Source organism: Rhagoletis zephyria, unplaced genomic scaffold, assembly GCF_001687245.7.
Source record: "Rhagoletis zephyria isolate East Lansing unplaced genomic scaffold, Rhagoletis_zephyria_1.1 Rzeph_scaffold_00266, whole genome shotgun sequence".
NCBI classification, from domain to species: Eukaryota; Metazoa; Arthropoda; class Insecta; order Diptera; family Tephritidae; genus Rhagoletis; species Rhagoletis zephyria.
In genome coordinates this window covers 65,384-82,943 of record NW_016157350.1, presented here as the reverse complement: position 1 = coordinate 82,943, position 17,560 = coordinate 65,384, and the positions used below count along the sequence as shown (strand labels likewise).

General features: G+C 32.2%; 2 protein-coding genes across 5 annotated transcripts in view; one reads left to right on the top strand and one right to left on the bottom strand.

Moving 5' to 3' along the window:
* The first annotated feature begins 2,806 nt into the window (after positions 1-2,806).
* Positions 2,807-4,827, top strand: Mat1 (CDK-activating kinase assembly factor). Its single transcript, XM_017609920.1, has one exon. It carries the CDS (start codon positions 2,929-2,931, stop codon positions 3,877-3,879), a length of 951 nt encoding a protein of 316 aa, XP_017465409.1. The 5' UTR covers positions 2,807-2,928; the 3' UTR covers positions 3,880-4,827.
* A 1,089-nt stretch (positions 4,828-5,916) lies between these two features.
* Positions 5,917-17,560, bottom strand: part of LOC108358516 (ubiquitin-conjugating enzyme E2 W) — a 42,759-nt gene continuing 31,115 nt past the window's right edge. Inside the window, exons 1-6 of one of the 4 annotated variants that reach the window (XM_017609914.1) lie at positions 16,202-16,518; positions 15,514-15,876; positions 9,588-9,679; positions 9,393-9,495; positions 9,089-9,320; positions 5,917-7,786 (exon numbers count right to left, since the gene is read on the bottom strand). In XM_017609914.1, the coding sequence (XP_017465403.1) occupies positions 7,773-7,786; positions 9,089-9,320; positions 9,393-9,495; positions 9,588-9,679; positions 15,514-15,645 (573 nt within the window). In that variant the 5' untranslated portion in view covers positions 15,646-15,876; positions 16,202-16,518 and the 3' untranslated portion in view covers positions 5,917-7,772. Of the gene's footprint in view, positions 7,787-9,088; positions 9,321-9,392; positions 9,496-9,587; positions 9,680-15,513; positions 16,519-17,560 lie in introns of those variants that run through there. The other 3 variants (XM_017609913.1, XM_017609912.1, XM_017609915.1) reach the window with 3 other exon arrangements.

Sequence of the window (17,560 nt, the reverse complement as noted above, 5' to 3'; positions counted from 1 at the left end):
GTTCCCAAAAATGTTGTAAAGATTCAAATTAATAGGCTCGGAATTTTGATGAAAATTTGTTAAATTTTTGCTAAATTTTGTAGCAAGTTTGAAACTTTTGATGAAATTTTGTTGAATTTTTGCTAAATTTTATAGGTAGTTTGAAACTGGGTTTTGGCTAAAGCTTATACAATATTTTTATAGAAAAATAACCAAAAAAATTGTTAACTTTAAAAATATTGTGAATATTAAAAAAAAATCAACACGTGAACACTTGTTCGAGTCGCTGTATTTTACATTTAAAATTTTTCCTGCAGAGATTTTCAAAACATAATGAGGCATATTGAACTTTAAAATTTTACTAACTACTTTTTCAAAACCGATAATCTTATTTTTTATATAGGTACAAAAATATGTTATTTTATGTGTAATCAAATCGCAAATTTTATGAAAAAATAGTAAAATTTTAAACTTAAATTATTCATCATAATTTTAACTATAACGTTCTGTATGGAAATATTCCTACTTGATTAAAAATATTTATTTTCATGGATTTTATAGCAATTATAGAAAAAATGTATTTTACCCGCACGGCACAGTTAAATATTAACCGATTAAAAAAAAAATATTTCGGGTCTCCTTATTTTTGTTATTCTTCATGGCGGGTGGGAGCAGGAAAATTCCAAAAAGCTGATTTTCTGGTGTATGTTTGGACCGCCCTAGTGTACATTTATACTGAAGTATCTGCTGGTGTTTGTTGGAAATTCGCAAAGTTCTACTTTTACTAAAAGCATTTTGAATACTTATTACACAACTGTATAGGAAGCATCAATGTTTTTCGTCACGATTGTTAGTGGAATTAAGTATTTATTTATTGTATACTCGTATTTAACGTAGATTGCTGAAGCATTACTTGAATTTAGAAATTGTTTTTTATTTATTTTTTTTTTTTAATATCTTGTTACTTAGTAAAATGTCTGCTTTTTTACTACTGTATATACTAATTACATACATACATTTTTAAAATGTATCTATGTCGAGGCATAAAGCTATCTAAAAATAAAAACGAAAGTAAATTAAATTAATCAGTTCTATTTCTCTAACTGTTAACTGTAAAGTATTAAAATGTCTCTGCTAAAAACTTACTAAAAAATTTTTGTTTTTTGTTTTATTTTATGTGCTGAACTAAATAAAAAACTATAGTACTCGTATACATACATATATAACAACATTAAACTTAGAAGAAAAATATCAAATATAGTCGCGCAACCAAACAAAAAAAAAAAACACGGCATAAATTGAAAGAAGCGTCTAAATATTTCACTTGAAATTCAAAAGTTATATAAATACGTACGTATACACTTAGCATAATTAGCCTAGCATTTAGTTTATTTAAATCAAATTGTAGCTAGCCACGCCCATATACAAGTATACGTACATACGTCTGTACACAATCAGTTATATATCTACAAAATAAAAACGACACTATTATTATTATTATTATTATAATTATTATTACTAGCACTAAATACAATTTCTAAATGTATCTATTGGAAAAACGTATGTTTGTATGTAGTTAACTAATGCGTAATCAATTCGTAATGCAAATAGCGTAGCAGAAAAAAAATTGTGTAATTGGTATAATACAAAAGTATTTACCTCAACGGTCGGTATATGTATGTGCGTATGCATATGATTAATTGCAATGTCTGTATGTATGCCTGTTGGGCAACTTGTATGGCGGCGCGCCGTTTGAATTGAATGCTGAATTTGTATTTAGACTATTGTACGATTATAATCGATATAAATTTATAATATGAAAAATAAAAAGCATATCGAGCGCTAACCGCAAAAAAATGTAAACGATATTTTTTCGATTTTTTTTTTTTGCCGCAGAAATGCATTCATAAGCGTTAGGAACGGTTCTGCATGAAAAAAAAATAAAAATTCTAAAAAGAAAATGTCGCCTACGTGTTTTTGCGTTGAGGGCTCGATATATGTACATATGTATGTATGTACGTATATATAATTAATTTAAAATGATCATTATTGTATGCGAAAAATACAATATTAATGCTGATTGATGGATTGATTGATTTGCTAAGTATTTGTTTGATCAATCTTGTTTACAGTAATACTTATTTAGAAATTGTAAATGTATTTAAAACAAATTATATATGTATATACACACACACACACACACACATATATTAAAATTGAACTTTAAAATAAAGAGTACACGAGAAAATGTGAATAATTTATTTGGTTCAATTTTATTTTCATCAGCATCAGCTGCGGAATGGGGTTTGTATGAGTAGTAGACATTGAAGGTCCAAATAACTTTCAGCGAAACTATTGGCATTATATTTGGCTCATCAAACACTGAGCAAAAATGTCTTGGATCTTTTATATACATACATTTATATGTGTGTATGGACATTATGATTACGGTAACAAGATTTATGTGGACAAAAATCGTCACATTTCTAGAGCATCGAATCCGAACATAAAATTTTGTTTTTAGAATAAAAAGACAACATCTTTTAACAGAATTTGTTTGCCGTCGTCCGCTGCAATTGTGGGTAGAGCTTAATTTGTTTTCGAAAACTCGAGAGTAGTTTCGAGAGTAGTGTCGACTGCGTTCCTATTACGAATATAACTTTCTCAGAAGAGTACATTTCAAATTATATCCTATCATTACAGAAGAATTTTTAATAGTTTTCTAAAACAAATTACTTGCATACACCCTCTAGTTTGCTATCGATAAATGCATACACAGGGTGGCATGAATTTCTAATGAACTAACGTCAAAAACAGCTGTCTGCTGGCGGTTGTTTTGTGCACTCGATTTGGGAAAACGCCGCATTCGCCGAAATAACATTTTATGTTTTGCAGGTTCTTGAAAGCTTACAAATTTTGCTGTATTAAACAAAAAGTGCTCTTGTCAGCATGGAGGACCAGGCATGTCCGCGTTGCAAAACAACCAAATACCGCAACCCATCGCTGAAGCTGATGGTCAACGTTTGTGGTCACACGCTCTGCGAATCTTGCGTTGATCTACTTTTTCTGAAAGGATCCGGATCATGCCCCGAGTGTATGGTGCCGTTACGGCGTAACAATTTTCGAGTACAACTCTTCGAAGATCCCATGGTTGAAAAGGAAGTGGATATAAGGAAACGTGTGTTACGCGATTACAATAAAAAGGAAGACGATTTCGCAACATTGCAAGAGTACAATGACTACTTGGAAGAAATTGAAACTATAATCTACAATCTCTGCAATAACATCGACATTCTTGGCACAAATAAACGGATCGAAGCATATCGACGTGAAAATCGTGATATCATACAACGTAACAAGACACGCATGGGACGTGAGGAGTACGAACTGGAGGAGATGCTCGAGCTGGAGCTAGCACAAGAGGAGGCGCGTCGTCAGGAATTAGCCGAATTAGAAACAGAGCAAAAGAAAAAGAAAGCACGCGAGAAGGAGGCGCTCATCGACGAACTGATGTGCAGTGGTAAAGATGCATCAGAAATTGTAAATGAATTTGCTGAGAAAGTGGAAAAACTGCGCGAAGAAGAAAAGAAGGTACCACCGCCCAAACCAACAACAGAATTCTCGACGGGCATCAAATTCGGACGTTCTACCGATCAAATGTTCCTGCCATTGCCAAAGACGGAGGAGGGACCACTCTATGTGCACAAAATGCCGACATTGTACATGGAAGGGCCATCTCCGCCCAGCGGCGCTGATGTTGAGGCAAAAGGTTTCATTACACACATACGGCCTGAAAATAGCGCTGAGCGCGCTGGCGGTTATCGGGCACATATGGCTTGTCAGCGTGCCTTGCAAGAGGCAATGATGGGACTTTATCATGGAGCGCCAGCGGTTAATTGACATAATGGAAAGAAAGATTGCGGAGAGATGGCGCTAAGCGTTGATTGAAAATTTAAATATAATACATACATACATATCGATGATCCTCTGCAATAACGACGCAATCCAAAATTCAAAAATTAATATCTTATCCTTGTACAATCTACGTCTTGTCCTTAATAAAGTAAGGGGTAAGGATCCCTTAAGTAAGTAGTAATGATTCGACATGGATTAGACAAAAATTAAGGATATGAGACACTTAACAGTAGGAGTTTAAATTTTCTGAACTTTGGAATGTGCCGTTATTGCAGAGGACCATCGATGTCTTACTTAGCGGCAAAAACTAATTTCCTACTGCATGTATATATTTGGTGTGTTCAGAAATGCATCAAGCCAAAACATCATGCTCTTTTATTTCTAAAACATAATGGAAATGTCCAATATGTGGTTAAATAAATGCGAACGTAGTCGCGTAGATTAGGTATGTATTTTCAACAATTATAGATTAAAAATAAGAGGCTTTAGCTTGATGAATTTCTGCACACACGCCTTCACGTAAATTGTAATTCATGTAGGTTTAAAAATATCGTTAATTTTAATTTTTTTTTGCATAGTTGCCAAAAGAATAAGGACACCCAAATGTATAACAAATTAATTTCTTTGCCCATTTATAAATAAATAAGCAAAACACTGGTTCTTGAAAATATAAATTCATTTTACTAGTTATTAAACGACGTTTTTAAATCAACTCAGTATTTTTCTGACGTCTTTACAAAATAGTGCCAAAGTTGAAAAACAAGTGTTTACTAGGCAAATACGCATAAAACACCGAATCTTGACAAATTACCATTCTAAGTATTTTTTTTGGTTTGCAAAACCGGCACCGGCGCATTTCTGCTTCATTCTTTTCGATTTCAATAGGGGTATTCTTTGAGTCTTGCAAAGCCCTTGCACGGTGCAGGGATTGCACGGTTTGCAAAGCTGTCCCATACGCAAACCGGTTTTAACCGTGCAATCCGTGCAATCTGTGCACCATGCAAGGGCTTTGCAAGACTCAGAGAATACCCCTAATGTGTAATTGGACTCCTCTGAACTCCGAATTCAGTTTCTAACAACCAAAGAATTTAGTAATCGAAATTTAAAATCTTTGATGAAAGCAGCTGGGTCTCAAGATGGTCACGCTGTCTGATAGATTGGGAGAAAAACTTACCTTTGGAACATACTTCAATACAACTTCGTCAAACGGCAGTCGGTTTGGAGAGAACGTGCGGTTATATCAGTACTTAGGGTTTGCAGCTAGAGTTTCGAATAGTACATTTATTGACAAATTTGGGCATTAAAAAAGCGCTGCCATTCCGTTAAAAATAAAAATCATTAAGCCGGTTTCCACTTATAATTGGTTTAATGATAGACAATTTTTTTTTGCCATTTTAGTTATTTCATTTGCATAAGGTCACGAATACACGAATTCGGGCCAACCATAATATGGCTGATAATGAAAAGCAGCCTAGACGATTCGAACGATCCCAGATTTTTGCCTGAAACTCAAGCCATAGTTTAAAATAAACCAAAAGCGGTTTGAGTATAATTAGAAATATACAGCGAACCACAAAAGTCTGTGTTTTCGAATTTTTTTATAAATAAATTTTTTGTACTACAAAAAAAAAATCTAAACTTCTTGCAAAAATTTCATGGAAAATTTAGTAAATTTTCATACCCTTTTTCAAGTTTGTAATCAGATTTTTCACAAAAATTTTGATTGTGCGCATTTCATATAATCTTCATATACACATTTTGTAGCCTATTACATTTTAGTCGGCTACTAAACTATCAAAGTTAAAAAAAAAAAAATCTGATTAGACTTAAAAATTTTTTTGCAAATTTTTTAAATTTTTTTGAGTTTTATTTTAAAAAATAAATAAAAGCTTTGCATACATCGTAAAAATTCTCTGCGCGTAGGCTTTTGTGGCTCGCTTTATGTATTTCTATTGCGCAATTTGTTATAGATTATTTTTTAAAGGTTTCCATCGGCTTAACCGACATTTAAATAAAAACATATTTATGTTTCCATATTTATGTATGAATTATAATCATACGTTTTTTTTTATTATTTTTGAATACTTGACAATGACACGCATTTACTTGCATTATTAAGATTGTTTCAAGACGTGTTACACATTTTTTAATTTTATACTTTAAGTTTGACTTACACTTAAATCGACTTAACTACAATATATGCATATATTAAACAAAAAATCAAAAGTACACAAGGACAAACACAATATTACAAAGTTATAATTACGCGTGGAGAGATATAAAATTATCACATACATATTTAATAGAACGGCAATATACCGCATCCTACAGGTAAATATATGTATGTATGTATGTCTAAGATGTATGATTAAAGAATTGGCAATTACTGATTTTATAAGGAAAATGTAATTAATACACTATGCATATAAGTAAGTAAGTATGTATGTGTATACGCATATCTTATATAAGTAGATCATTTAGAAAAGGAAATCACAAATGTACTGAAATGGCAACAGAACAGTTGACAACTCAAAATTAAGAATACAAATGATACATTAGAATTGCACCAAAGTGTTAGAACTACAAACTTACTATGCAAAAGAAACCAAACATACATTAGTAACGCTAAGCAAACTTAGTAAAGATATTGATGTTTAAAGCGCAGACAAAGGTAATGATGGTTGCTCGAAAAAAGTTAGCATTTCAAGAAATTTCTATTACTTATGTTAGTTATTATGCAGCCGTGGATTATATTTAATTACTTTTATATCGCTTTCTTTCTCTTCTCTTCAGTTTTACTTTCATAAGCATACCTACATATTTTTTTTATCGGATAATTACTTTAATCATACCGGCTCTTCCAAATAAATAATGATTGCATACTTCTGGTTTTATTGCACTTTCAGCAAACATATAGTGGAATGTTCCTGCTGCCTTGGCAAAGCGGTTTTTGCCATTATTAAAATCGTCATCGCCACTTTTGCACAATTTGTTAAAGAAACATAACAAATTTTTTGGGTTTACAATACTACTACCACTACTGACATACTAATTGTTTAACAGAGCCAAGAACGTAAAAATAATTACATGAATTCAGCTAAATAATGCTGAACCTTGGCATTTTAAGACAATGGCTTTCGAAATATTTAGCACATATAAATGTTTTCAATTTTGAGGTTAAGTTTAAAAAAAAAAATTGTCTTTTCGCATATTTTAATCTAGAAATTTATACAAGCTTCGCATTTTAAGTATTTAATTTTATTATTTTCGAAAATTTAGTCACTTTTTACATTGTCTGTTTGCATTCATTTATTTTTTAGTTAAGTATGCCGGTCAGTATTTATGTAGGTGTGTTTCATGTATACTATGTCTGCATCTCACAAAGTTGCTGCTTACTCTTTATTTATGTAGAGATATATTATATTCTTGCTTTTCTTGCCGTTTGTCGTTTTGTTAAGGTAAAGTAAAGTTATATAATAATAAAAATAAATTTTAATTTAAAATACGATATTTTTTCACGCTTACGCCTACGCACATTTACGTCTCAACACTGCTTTCAGCTCAAACGTCCCACAACTCAAGCGACTTTCTTTTTGTTGATTGCTGTCGTTTGTAGCTGTTACCTTGCTTTCGTTTTTTTCTTGTTTTTGTTTATCCTTTTGCAATATATGAATAATTTTTTTTAATTAATGTAATTTTGCGCAAGCGTGTTTACGTTTGAGCTTTACGCGTCGACGTATTTTTTTCACAGACAATTTACTCTCAGTGTATATTTGCGTAATTTGTTGTTGTAGTTCCATTCTAAGTACCAGCAATGAGTTTGTCAGTGCAGCGAATAGCTTATATGTTAACCGGTCGGCAGCAGCAATCGCCTTCCACTAGACAGAATCGTCTGAAAACGATTGAAAAAAGAGACTTATGAGTAAGATATTTATTATTATACGCTAAAAAAAAAAAATATTTGTTCTATGTGTAATTTGTTATGTATGTATAATTGTTTTATGTGAATGGTGTAACCTCAACTAGAACTCTCCTTAAAGCTTTGTGGTCTAGAACTCTTCTTAAAGATTTGTAGTAGTTATTATTAGCCTTAAGGAAGAGCGATTGAATTAATAAATCTGTCGAAGTCGTAACTGCTTATGGTTTTTCGGCTTGCTGTAGTCAGCTTGCTCAGTTGCCAATTCTTCCCTGATGGTATATTGTCCTTTTAGCAAGGAAGGGTTCTAATGCTATTTGTCGGGTAGCTGTTGCATAATTTGCCAGCCTGTCAACCACGTTCGGCCCTTATCACTTTTGTAGCATTGTGCTGCATAGTTCGATCATGAATTTGTTCTCAAATATTCTTCTCCGGACAATTCCAATCTGTTGAAATGGGAAATGGGTATCTTGGATTTGATTTCTTCCCACAGTGTTCTTGAGATCGCTCTTCCTCTTGTCATGACGATAAGCGATCTCTTACTGCGTTGAAGACTTTACTTTCGAACCATCTCAACGCTCTACATGTTACTATCATGGTGTACAACATGATATATAAGGTCTGCACGGCTGTGATTTCCGGCTAATATTCTGCAAACCGTTAGTGTTGATTTTGTAGGAGCGCAAACTACGTGCTTCCAGCTAACCTGGTTATCATGCTAGGAGCATATCGCATGTACGGAGAAAAGAATCTCAGTTAAAATTTCGTTTCAGCATATGGAAATACTTTATTCAAAAAAGGCATCGCGCCCGTTGGTCAACGTAAGAAGATTGATGAAAAAGAAACTTGATGAGCCTATAAATGATGAATCCACTTCTTGAATGTCAGGAATACATTGAAGCCTATGTCATACGCTCATCCAGTTAGGAGTTTACCATGAAAATTTCTGTTGAAGTTTTAGTCATGAAAAGAAGACAGAAGCCATTCAGAACTTTCTTGTGAATTTATTTCAGTGCAAATAATGCACTCCAGAGCCCTAGGATAATGTTTTTTTTTTGATACAGCAAAATTGGAGGAGCTGTCCTGATTAACCAAAAGATCGACATGATTTTGGGAAAATTTTCAGAATAACCCACTAAATATTACTCAGCTTAAAATTTACCCCACGAAATGGAATGAATTGAAGGCGGTCTGTGGGTCTTAACTTTGCTACATACATAAGTTGTTTGATGTTACATTTATGTTTTCCGTCAAATAAATTACGTATTTCAAACTCACCATGATACCACCATTTAGTCTTTTTCGGATTTTTATTACAGGTTTTCACATAGAGTGTATTGTCTGGTGGACGTTTCTTTTCGCGACAACTACTTAGCATCGATGCTATGCTCAGACAGACAGATTGTACTGATAGCGCTGGCGACCAATCCTCTGTCAATATAGAAAGGCAGATATGTCCATTGGAGTAGACGTGCGGATGCACGGGTATATTATTGCCAATAAACGTCACCTGAAATAGCAAAAAAAACAGTTTAAATAGCATACAAACAAACGCACGAGTATTTATATGTAGGCACTTTACCTCTGGCGAATCGAAGGGATATTTATTGTTGAACTTGAAAAGCAGCTGAAAGTTTTCGCCCTCATACAGAGTACCCTCGAAACCGGCAATATTTATTTTCCATCTAAAAAACAGAAGAAATATTATATTTATGATTTAGTTTTGCAATAAAGCACAAATAACATATAGTAGTTAATTTGTTTAATTGCAACTCACTCTGATAAATTTTGTCCTATACTATCGGTATCAACGGTAACACCCGGTGGCGGTTCCTTTATCAGCGACATCAACTCTTTATGCAGTCTTCTCTGTAATGAGAAAGAGCAATAGATGGGCAAATTATTAAAAGAATTGCTACAGCAATAAAGTCACGTTGATCAGTGTTTATAAAGGCATAAATTGCAAATTTCTATTGCGAATACTATTTCGATTTTATTATCAGTGTACGTGCACATACATTCAACAAAAGTGCTTGCACTTTTTGGCCTTCAGCTAAACGACCGATAATGATGGTTTAGGCTTATTGTTGGTTGAAAGGCTTGGGGCGGTTAATAATTAAAATTCTTTGTAGGTAGAAGCTTAAATTCGTTAGATTTTAAAGATCGTCAAAATATCTTTGACACATCCACTTACATATTAATTATAATAAAAATAAATTAAAATTGCTTATGAATTAATTTTTGTGAGCTTTCTGCAAAAGAAAACTGAATGGTAGGTAGCATCGAATTCGCTAATCAAAGATTTTTTTTTAGGTAAAATTAGCAATCACGTGGGAATTGACTATATGCCATAAGACAGACCACATTTTTATCTAAAACTCTCACATAGCGTTACAGTCCAAATAAAACTTATTTCTACAGCCTAGCAGGAAGTGTAAAAATCTAATGGTTAATGTAGACTTCAGAAGTTAATAAGCCGAATATACACATATATGTATATTTGCATGTGTATGTATTTAAATGGAAATGATTCGCATTTTCCGCAAGTATGTACGTCAATAGGGTTGTATAGAGCTTACTTTTGATAAGATAAAATTTTGCTGAAAAATAAAGTACACCAGTGTGTAAGCGGTATTTATTTACGAAGTTTACTTTCTCAGCGGATAAAATTGAATTTGAAAAAAACATTTGTTTCAAGAATGTACATAAATACAATGTGAGAGTAGGTGCACATACAGTATGCGGCAAAATGATAGCAGCTCACCATATTTTCCAACTTTTGACTATTTTACTTTTGTTTGCTGAATGTTCATTAATCTTTTATAAAGGTATAGCTCATTATGTAATAAAAACCATATAAAATCAAATCGCAAATTTGGTACAAAAATCATAAAAAATCATCAAAATTCCAAGCTTATTAAATTTTAGTATAATAAAGTGCAAGTTTGAAGTTGTTAAAAAATCGAGTTGATTCTTCCTTATAAAAAATACTTAAAAGGCTATAAAACTGCATTATATTTTTTTCAAGAATTTAAAAACTTAGAATTTAGATGAAATTCGGATTTATGTGTATCTTTTATAAAAAACTGCTGCGCATTAAAAAAAAGACAAAAAAAAATTGTCAAAAGTGGTAAAAATGCTGAGGTGCTGAGTTGTTTTTGAGTATTATTGTTTGCACAAAAACTCATATTTGCTGTGTGATTAATTAGAAAACGTTATTATTGTCAGCAAATAAATGATAAGATAACAAAAATCGAAGTATTAAGTTATTTGGCAATCACAGTTTGACACTTGAAGGAGCTAAATGCTCCTAATAGCGGTTGATCCTCGACAGACAATGGAAAACCTCCGAGTGTATCTCTGCAATGAAAAAATTTCTCTTGAAAACCGGCATAAAACTTTTTAGAATTTTTGTATGTCTGTCTGTCGGTATGTTTGTACCCGCATCACTGGAAAGCTAATGCATGAAGTTGAATGCAGTTTTCACCTGTGTATTGCTAGAGGTCTAACTTAAAATATAGAAAGAAAATTGTTAGAGAGTTGCCTCCTATTTGAAAATTGCAGTTTAAGTAAATTGACCAAATGAAGTAAATATTGCAATATGGCTGTCAAAAGAAAGACATTTAAAAAGCCTCGCTGCCAAAAATACTTCTGTTCAAAGTTGCCACCTGTTTGAAAATTTTAATTTAATTAAGGTAAATTGAATATTACAATATGGGTATCCAACTGAAGAGGTTTAAGCAAGTTTACTGTCGGGAATACGTTTGAGGAGGGTTGCCACCTGTTTGAAAAATTTAATTAAAATAAATTCATAAAATAAATGAAATGTTACAATACGAGTATCAAACAGCACAAAAATACTTTTAAGGCGAAGCACGCACGGTATTTGCTAGTTTTAAGTAGGAATTTTTAAATTTCTATAAAGGGGTCAAGAGATCCCCAAGAAGTCTACTATAAAACAATTGTTTTTGCATTATTACTAAACATACATGTGTATGACTAATACAACTCGTCAAAAAAATTCTAGCGCGTCATAAAAAATACTAGATAAACAAAAATATGATAATGCAACAATACTGCTGTACGCTGCAACTATTATTAATGACGGCATTGCATGAGTTGCTTTTAAGTTCAATTCAAAATTTTATGGAACTCCAACAATGGAAATTGTGTAAAATAATATGTAATTAGTTACGCGTAAAAACTGAAAGTTGTAAATTACATACAATTGATTACTATTTCAATCGTTGTGTAATTTTCGATTGAATAGTTTATTTCTATGTAAATGCAATGCTTCCGGAAGTTAACTAATGGAGTAATATTTTGATTTTATTGAAAGTTATAAATATTTTATTTTTTATTTTTTGCATAAGTTCTTTTGAATTTTGGAAAGTCCCTTGTATCAGTTATTCTCTAAAAAGAGCGCTCCGGACATTTTTTGACTTTACCCTTTACTTTAATAAACTTTAATATATTAATGAACTCGTTTAAGAATTCACCTTTAACAACTTTAAGGCTGTACCCCTATCACATTTTTGGTGTGCGTGCGTCTTAAGTAAGATGACCTCGGAAGCTTTCATTAGCTTGACGTAAGTCGTATTAGTATTGCACTTTTTTGGGTGTGCTTGAATTGAAGGTAATTTTTACTGATTTAATGCTTTTCATTTTCAGACAAATCACTCATTGAAAATTTTGCTTTAAACAAGATGGCGTATATATATGGTTAAATGAATCTCCTGGAAGAATAAATAACTTTTGAAAATGGCGTCGAATGTCGATTCATTTGCGATATTTGGTGCGCTATACTCCTTAAGAATGCGGAATTATTGTGACTATGAGTGTTTCCAGCCCGTTTGATATTGTGTTTGACGGTATTTTACTGGCGCTGCATACTTTTTCTGTGTGTTTTTTTAAGTAGTTCAAGTACTTTTCGCCAGAAAAAATGCCATAAAACAAACACACAAACAATGTCAAATGATCTTCTTTACCTCGTTAAAAAAATACCAAACTGCTAGTGACAGTTTACCGCCGATTTGTGAGAACGTTTTATGACTACTATGGACTCGACAGCTCACCAAACTTCTGATAGGTTTGGAGCAAAGAGTTGTTAAAGCAGTATTAAATTGAACAAATGCAGTATGATGATTTCAGCAGGATTACGTATAACGGCATCAGCTTTGAAAATCAGTTTTCGTTTCCGATATAAGCGCGGTGATTCAACGTGCAGGGGCAAAGAAAACAACTTCTAAACCCGTTAATCATTGAAAAACTTGAAAGTAGTTTTTGCTATGTTTTGATAAGCCATACATATGAAGAATACTATGGGTTGGTTTCTCCAACTCAACTTAACCTAGTTTAGCCAATTTTTTTGGCTTAGTCAAGAATAAGCTGTGTAAAAAGTAGGCCAACTTTTGACTTAAGTCCAAAAAATGGCGAAACTAAGTTAAGTTGAGTTAGAGAAACCAGCCCTAAGTAAACCTTGCCTAAGTCCATGATTCCACTTGAGTGTTTTTGCCAATCTTAGACCAAGGAAACGAACAGTTTCGACATCGGTAAAGTTGGTTTGAGTGAGCATTTGGAGGATGGATTCGTGACGTTCCGGACGTCTTCTTATTCTGGCTACATAGGAATTTATCCTGCTACAAAAATCGGTGAGGAATTACGCGAAAGTATAGCAGTTGTTGTTGTACAGATAGTTGTTGTTCTTCGATGACGGTCAGGACGACAGGAGTAAAACGGTTGTCAACAATTATCTTCGCGATGTTGATAACTATGGAAAAAATTTTAAAGGACGAACTTCTGAAGCCGCAAATGCCAAAATTAATTTTTTTACGACTCTGAAAATAAATTTGACAAAAAATTTTACAAAAACAAAAGGAAAATATTTGGCCTTAATCAAGTGAGAGCGAGTGTTTGTACATTGTCGGCACAAACTAATACTACCCAATTATGTATCGATGACAAAACTTTTGTAACTGACAAATTTAAACTTTTGAATATATAATAATATTTTCCGTGAAAAAAAACACTATCAAGAATTTGTCACTGATATAGACTAGAACCATAAGCATAAATAAGCAATACCTACGTATACTTGTGACCACGCAAATCTTACCACCACTTAAAAAATGAGACAAAACTTTGTAAATTAAAAAAAAAATTAATTTTGTTTTAACAATCATGTGAAAAATAATAAGGACAGGGCATTTGACCTGGCTATTTTTTTGTTTGTTTAATGTTTAATGTTTACTATTTTTTTTTTATAAAAATACAACTCACTATCTAACAAAAACATTATAAGTCCAAATTTCAAGCTGAGCATAAAAATTAAAAAAATATTAACACAATTTTACAACAACAAACTCTTAACTAAGAATTTTTTGAAAAAAATCTAAGTATGCAGTTTTATAGCCCATCAAATTCTAGCTCGAGAAAGTGTAAAATTATAGTGGCTAAGAATACGCGTTTTGATGATTTTGGATGGTGTTAATTTTCTCCATACAAAAAAAAAATTCGAGATACTTTGTAATATAAAAAGCATGTGTTACATGGAAAAAGTACACAAGACCGCCGAGAAAAAATTTCGAAAAATCACCGAGAAATTTGGGCCACGAATTGATTGAATTATTTTTTTTTTTACTTTTATTTATATAATTTGTATTATAGTGTGAACTATAATTTATTAATTTACAAAATTCCACGCTATTTTTTTTTTAGAAAAGTGGTGGTAAGGTAAAATGAAACCTCACACTTAAATTTAAGACATTTACGATGAAAATTTTATAAAGAAAATATTCCTATGCATAATTTGAAGAATCAATGAATTAAAGAAGCAGCATTACAATTACTCCTCCAAAAGGCCTTCTGAAGTAGGTACGTTCTACAAAAAACCTTTCTGGAAGCCCTTCTATGGCCTTAATTTGTGCCACTCCATACAAAATAGAAAGATGTAGAGAAGAAGGCAGAAGATCTCTCGACTTGGGACTACATGGGCCTTTGGGACTACATAGAGCAAAAACAAACTACTTCAATTTCGGGGTTGATTTGGGAGTTTAGAATGTCCATTTCATTTAAATTTTTTAAAAAGACCATTCTTATTTTCTTCGTTTTTAGTATCTGCAACCTGAATTAATTAATACATACTAGTACTCCTATGGAAAACATTATTTAAACCCACTTTAAGATATTTTCTTTGTTTCATTTCAATATCTTTAGTTACTTGCTGTCTCCACAGGCAAAAGTTTTTATCATGTTAAAGTTATCAGGCAATACTTTGGCAAGCAATAATTATCAGAGCTTTTATCTTGATAAACATTGACAGCAATTTGGTACTTTCGACAGCTACATTTTCATTTGCGCGATAACTTCGTGGCGGCAACATTATTGATATTTTAATAAAAAAGCAAAAATTGAGCTGTTTTCTATTAAAATATTTGTTATTATGTGCTTGAATGTGAAATAGCAAATTTTTTAAGTAACTCAATTCGGTAAAAATATCCATCTTACAAATGCTTTTATCAAGATAAAAAATGCCCACGCACAAATATTGTCTCTGATAAAATTTATATCTGGTAATAAAAATGACAGCTGGTACGCAAAAACTTTTGCCTGTGTAGACGGGCCGTTATAGTAGATATGTAGAAATAATTGTTGTAGAAATACATACATACATACATACACTCTTAGTATCTATCAATACTTGCCTCCCATCGTGTGTTGTCCAATACTAGCGGTTTACCGCATTTTGTACGCGGCTCTTTGGTCACCTGCGGCTCACAGGTGATGATTTCCGATTTCGGTAACTTGTCTTTCTTGCTCTTGAATATTTTCAACATTTTGTCGTTGTGCACTTTATTATTAACACTGGCACAGTTGTGTTCACTATTTTTTTTTTTTTTTATCTAATATGTATTTCTAATTGCTGTACAAAATTTATTTATATTTTTGTACTAATACATACATATGTAATTATGTATATGTAGATATATGCATGTAAAATGGCGCTCTACACTTAACCCACTAGTCTTATTATTTTTTATGTAATACTGCAGCGCTGATGTAATTTTCTAGATTTTGTAAAAAAAAATAGAATAAAATAAAGTCACTTAAGTTTGTTATTCAATTAACTGTTAATTAAGGCGCAAACACTGAGTTACTGTACGGTTTTGAATTCAAATTTCTGCACTCGCTTTGTCAGCGCAATGACTTTGACCAACGAACTAACTGACTCGAGCGGTGAGCAAAATTTTATTATTTCTTCCTTGTAAAACGCTCAAGTCAATGAATTAGCAATTAAGCGTCATTAGAATTACAAATTTGATTTTATATCCAACGCTATATGTACAATACTCAGCCAGATATGTATTTAGATGCGGCGCGCGACGAGCTCACCTATCACAATTATTGCACAAATCTTGCGAATTGTAATTAATTTTCTTTTATCGTTCGTCCCATAAACGACTGGGTCGCCGTCACACTAAGCTGCACATGGCGTTACAGCAACGCCACAGCGCTTTGCCGTAGAATTTATTTTTATAAATAGTCTTTATTTTCTTTATTTTAGATATTTTGTAATAATATCGACTTGAAAAATGCGATTAAATACTTGTTTTATGTCTTTAACTTTAAACCGTTCGTTTTTTAGTTGGATTGCAAAATACTCCGCACGAAAGCTGCGAGCGCTTCAACGTTCAAAATACGAATATTCGTTTGCTGCTCAGGAAAGTTGCTAACAACACCTGAGGCATGGAAACATAAAAAAGAAAAATAAAATGTACAAAAATTAAACAAAATGAAATAAAAAAAAAAATACTTATATACCGCTATCAGCTCTACTAGTCAAAGCAATATAAACACGCTCGCTTAGTGTGGCTCAATTTTTGCTGCGATTGCAATACGCCGCCTTTTCCTGTGTATGCTTTATTGAGTATTCCCTTATTTGTTTGTATATATGTACGTTAGGGTGTATCACTCTCCATACAAAAAAATATAAATATGGTAGATACTGTTTTTCGGAAAAATATTAAGATTTACCTGAGCTGGACAAATTTGAAAACACCTCAAAATTCGAGTTTGATATAAATACATATAATTAGTTTTTGAAAATAATTCTATAAAATAACCTTAGAGGATAGAAGAGTTTAACCTTAAAAGGTCTGCTTAAAAATATTTTAAAATTGTATCAACGGAATTAAAATAATGAGATTTTTGGAGGAACATATTTTCAAATCATTCTAGCTCACGTAAACCTTAATATTTTTTAGAAATATTTCTCCGGAAGTCTTAAAATATTTATTTTTTTTTTTGTGATGCACTCTAATGTATATATGTATGTATGTACACATCTATCGCCTTTCCCTTTGTGTTTGTTTTCAGTTAGACCCTTTTTTATTAAAATAAAAATAGCACTTGTAAATATGTACGAATAAACTATTTACATATGTACGTATGTATGTAAGTAGATTGAAAATGCTGATTGCGCCTGATACGAGTATCAAAGAAGAAGTAATGTACACTGGCGGCAGAAATAATAGACTCGCCTTACTTTGAAGAGTTTTGGCTAGATTTCCGTGCTTTATTTTATGTTTAATATTTTTTTATAAAAGCCTGGAAAGTTATACAACAAACACCATATAAATCCCCTTTTCAAACTTAATACAAAAATTATAAGAATTCGAGAAATTTTTCAACAAATTTCTAAACTTTTTATTCTATTTACTTTGGCAATATATTTCTTCAGGTTATTTTATG